The sequence below is a fragment of the Solanum pennellii genome, chromosome 7 (genome assembly GCF_001406875.1).
Source record: "Solanum pennellii chromosome 7, SPENNV200".
Classification (NCBI taxonomy): Eukaryota; Viridiplantae; Streptophyta; class Magnoliopsida; order Solanales; family Solanaceae; genus Solanum; species Solanum pennellii.
Window position 1 is genome coordinate 15,688,339 of NC_028643.1, and position 4,231 is coordinate 15,692,569.

A 4,231-nucleotide genomic window follows, 5' to 3' on the forward strand; every position below is an offset into this window, starting at 1 on the left:
AGAATTTTGAAGAAGAGAGATTGGAAGACTTTTCTTTATTTTGCATTTTCACTTGTAAAGGGCATAAGCCCTCGTTGTTTTATTTTCTGGTATTTTACTTTGTATGTTTAGATTAGGACAGGTTAAATTGGGTTTAAAAAACCCAAAAGCAGGTGGGTCCAATTTTCGGTCAAGGCGAACAGAACCCGAAATCGGACCCAAATCTCTCTCTCTCTCTTTACTATTTGTTTACATGTTTGCTTGAATGTCGTTAGTTTAGGGTTAGAATAACTCCAACCTCGTCGAAACGCCTATCTATTTTATCAAAATTTAAAACTAAAATTAAATCTTAAAACAATAAATATTTCAGAATTCGTAAAGTTTGTCTAGATAAAAACTTTAATAAGTTCAACATCAAAATTCGCAAATCCTTAAAAAGAGTCAAGTGGTTAATTGCCGGAAAACCGTATTATGCGGAGCGTCTTAGGTGCCTTCAAAACTTTCCTAAGACGCTAATAAGAATCCCAAACCCTTAAAATGTTTTCAAAACGATTTTTCTTTTTAAGTTGTTTGAAAACAAGTTTTCTTAATTTTCCTTAAAAAACTAAGTGGCGACTCCTAAAATGTCGAAAATATCTCTAAAACAAAATAAACTCTTTTCGATTATTTTTTCGATAAAACAGAATGGCGACTCAGCTGGGGAGTTAAGGAGGATTCTAACCCTAAGATTAACTTTATTTGACTATTTGCGATAACTGTTTATTTGCATAGTTGTTCTAGTTTTCGAAAATGTTGCATTTCATGGCATATTTCCGCCAAACGGCAAATAGTTTGCATTAGGAAACGGAAGTTACGCGGCTTACCGCGACTTTCTTCAGATATACCCAAGAAATCGTTTGGGAGTATCAAACAAATAGTCGGAATGCGGTCATCCGGCGTTGTTTGGTAACTCCACCCCGATGTTTGTCCGACTCGGGTAACCGTCAATTTGAAAACAATTCTAGAAAATCTAAGATAGAGCGAAACCAAAACTGAATTAAGCATCAGCCTAAGACGGCTTAATACCCAAGGCGTATTAAGTCCATTTTAGTAGAAAAACCGCCAAAATCGCGTCTAAGGTCTTCGACCTCACGACGGATCATATTGTTTGACATTCAAATAAATGTATGTGTGAAAACCAACATGGGGGTAGGGAAAATCTAACGGGTTTCTATTTTACAGACATGAATCGCTTTCCGAAGTTCGATATGGTCATCTCAGCACCACCCCAGCTTACGATGTGGTACAACGATTTTGATAGGGATCATAGGCGAACCCTTAACAAGTACGTAGGTGCCTTAACCGAGTTGATCAACATGGATGGTTGGCCAGAACTAATCGAGGTGCTTACAGGGTATTGGGACAGTCAGAAGATGGTCTTTCGTTTCGGAACAGCTGAAATTACCCCGACGTTGGAAGAGATAAGGGATTGTATAGACACCGTGGGCACTGGGATAGAGAGGAGAGCCCGAAAACAAGAGGATATTTTCATCCCCAACAAACCTTCCGTAGAGAATATTGCGGATTGGTTTGGACTAAGAAAGGACTTCGCTTATTGGTGTCAGGATTCCCACGTGATGTTCAGAGATCTCTATATTAGATTCGGACACGCGAGTTTCTACGCCGCGTACAATCGGGAGTTTAAGATCTCCTACAGAGAGTGGAACGAGGTCCGTCCCCTAGCGTTTGCCGTGGCATTGTTGGGAACAATGGTCTTCCCGCATGGTCCGAGTTTGAGCATCAACACCAGAGTCATAACACTCGTCCACACTTTGTTCAAAGGATACGAAAATCAAGGAACAACAAAATACTACCCCGTAGCTCCAGTCATATTATCTGACGTGTATCGGGCCTTGGGTAAGTGCAAAGAAGGACACCGATATTTCCAAGGGTGTAATCTGCTCCTCCAGTGGTGGATTCTCAGCCATTTGGTGAAGGGTGCTGGGACTCGGGAATTCCACACCCTCGACAACAAGAACACTCTCAAGGACTTAAACGATTTAATATTCTGGGCAAACATGGACAATCGGAGAACAAGAGGGAGATGGTCCCAAATTTTCTCCGAATTGAGAGAAGAGGACCTCCAATGGATGCTCGACCGTTTTATATCCAAGGAAGTTGTCGTGAAGAGTCACAGATGTGTCGTGCTTCATCTACCAGGCATTCGGGGAATTCGCCCTTACGCGCCATTTCGAGTCTTGCGACAATTCGGAAGAAAATAAACTGTGCCCAGAGAAGCGTACTACGGCGCTTATATGTATGACATTGGAGATGACAGAGTGCATGACGCTTCGGAAATGCTCAGAGAATGGAAAAACGCCAAGCGCATGGGTAAAGACACTCTCGCCCCGGACCGATTCAACGCTGGATATGGCGAAGGTTACAAAGAATGGCTGAAGAAGGACATAAAAAATGTATCATTTCAGATTCGCGTAGCTTTCGCAGTGTGACGGACAGAGAGGCCAAAGCAATGGCCGAACTGCAAGAGATAAAGGAAGAGGCCAAGGAGGTCTATGCTAAGTTTGTAGAGAATCAGGACGCTCTTGAGAGGGCAACTCGAGAGGTCGAAAGATTGAGGCAGGGGTGTGACGATTTTGACAACTGGATCCAGCAGAAAATCGAGAGGATGCGATACGAGAGTCTGGAAGACAAAGGACGTCTGGGTGAAGGTTTTCTACTGATGCTGAGGTATATGTTTCAGCAACACAAAATTCAGAAAGGCGACGACGGAGCAGGATCTTCTGGAGCAGCTTAGTGGACCACCCATTCGTGGGTTTTTAGTTGTATTTACACTGCTTTAGCCCCTGCGTGGGCCTGATTTTGTTGCACTTTCGAATGGCCCCTGCGTGGGTTCGTCTTTATATTTGTTTCCCTCTTTCGAACATTTTTATTCATTATTTAATGGTATTCTGGGGGGAATCGTTTATTTGGTTTAAATTCACACGTACATCATTCGAATGCGCTAGGCCTACCCTTGGCACAAAAGGGTCCCCATGTATGTTTTAGGACGCGATATGTATGTGTGTTTAAATGCTTATATGTTATGTTGCTATGATTGAGTATATCATAAACCCACTCCTAGCCAGAAATTCCAAAGAATATAGGGAAGCCACTATTACAAATGTCCGACCAAAATTCTCAAGTCTAAAGTTTCTCACTCGAAAGGTCATCTCCCATACCACGAACCCTAAATACCGCTCTATCGTCTCAGGAAAGGTGAATCACCGCTATGGACAAAGGCAAGAACGTCGAGACAGAGCTCATTGAAGAGGAATTGCGAAGAAAGATCGAACGAGTCACTTGAGAAATTCAAAAGGTTAAGGAGGAAGGACTTAAAGTTGACATGACCACGTCAATCTACAAAGCTGCAGCCGTGACCTTGGACGAAGATCTGGCGTCACAGATAAAAAGAAAGAAAGAGGTTGAGATGGAAACCGAAAGCTTGAGGAAAAGGTTGAACATGCTCCGTTTGAAGGTGCACGAAGGAAAGGCGAGAGAGGCAAAGATAGATGTTGAGACTGTCGTACTGTTGGCCAAAAGCGCGTCACTCGATAAGGAATCAACGAACCGTAGCAACTCGAAGGACGGAAAATACCTCGCCTGCGAACAGGAGGCAGACGACAATGGCCCCGACAACGAATTGACTGAGGGGGACGATGAGGAGGAAATCATCTACAAGCCTCCATTTCCAATTGTCTTAAAGGAACGGAGTGACACAACAATAAGGGGGAAATCACCGAAATGTTGTTGTCATCTTTTAGGAATTTCAATGTTGTTTTTCAATTCCCTTGTAATCGCAATGAAAGAATGAATGAAAATATTTCATCCTAAACTCGAACTACGTTGGGCCTGAATTCTCCTTGTGAGATACGTAGGCAGCCTTCCCTGGCCCGGCCCCTATCTCTAAAAATTTTCATTCTCCTCCGTGTTACGAAGATATGAAGATAAGATCAACGGGCATCGAAAAGCAGCTGCAAGAAGACCATAGCTCAACGTGATTCAGCCTTCCCGAGATAGCGTTAAACAATCAAATTCCTGTTTGTTTAAGAATGAATTTCCGTCCTCATTTGTGGGTTAAAGATATCTTCAAACAAAGCGACTTGTGTGTTTATCTGCTTTCTGTGTGATATTATGCATTTTGTACTCCGTATATGCACTAACAAAATTGCCTTTGAGTTTTTTCACTTCTCAGGTACTTTTAACTGGTCTGTGT

At 42.5% G+C, this 4,231-nt stretch overlaps 1 protein-coding gene across 1 annotated transcript; it reads left to right on the forward strand.

Moving 5' to 3' along the window:
* Positions 1-1,202: 1,202 nt before the first annotated feature.
* LOC107024870 lies at positions 1,203-2,240 on the forward strand. Its single transcript, XM_015225805.1, has one exon. It carries the CDS (start codon positions 1,203-1,205, stop codon positions 2,238-2,240), a length of 1,038 nt encoding a protein of 345 aa, XP_015081291.1.
* Positions 2,241-4,231: the final 1,991 nt, after the last annotated feature.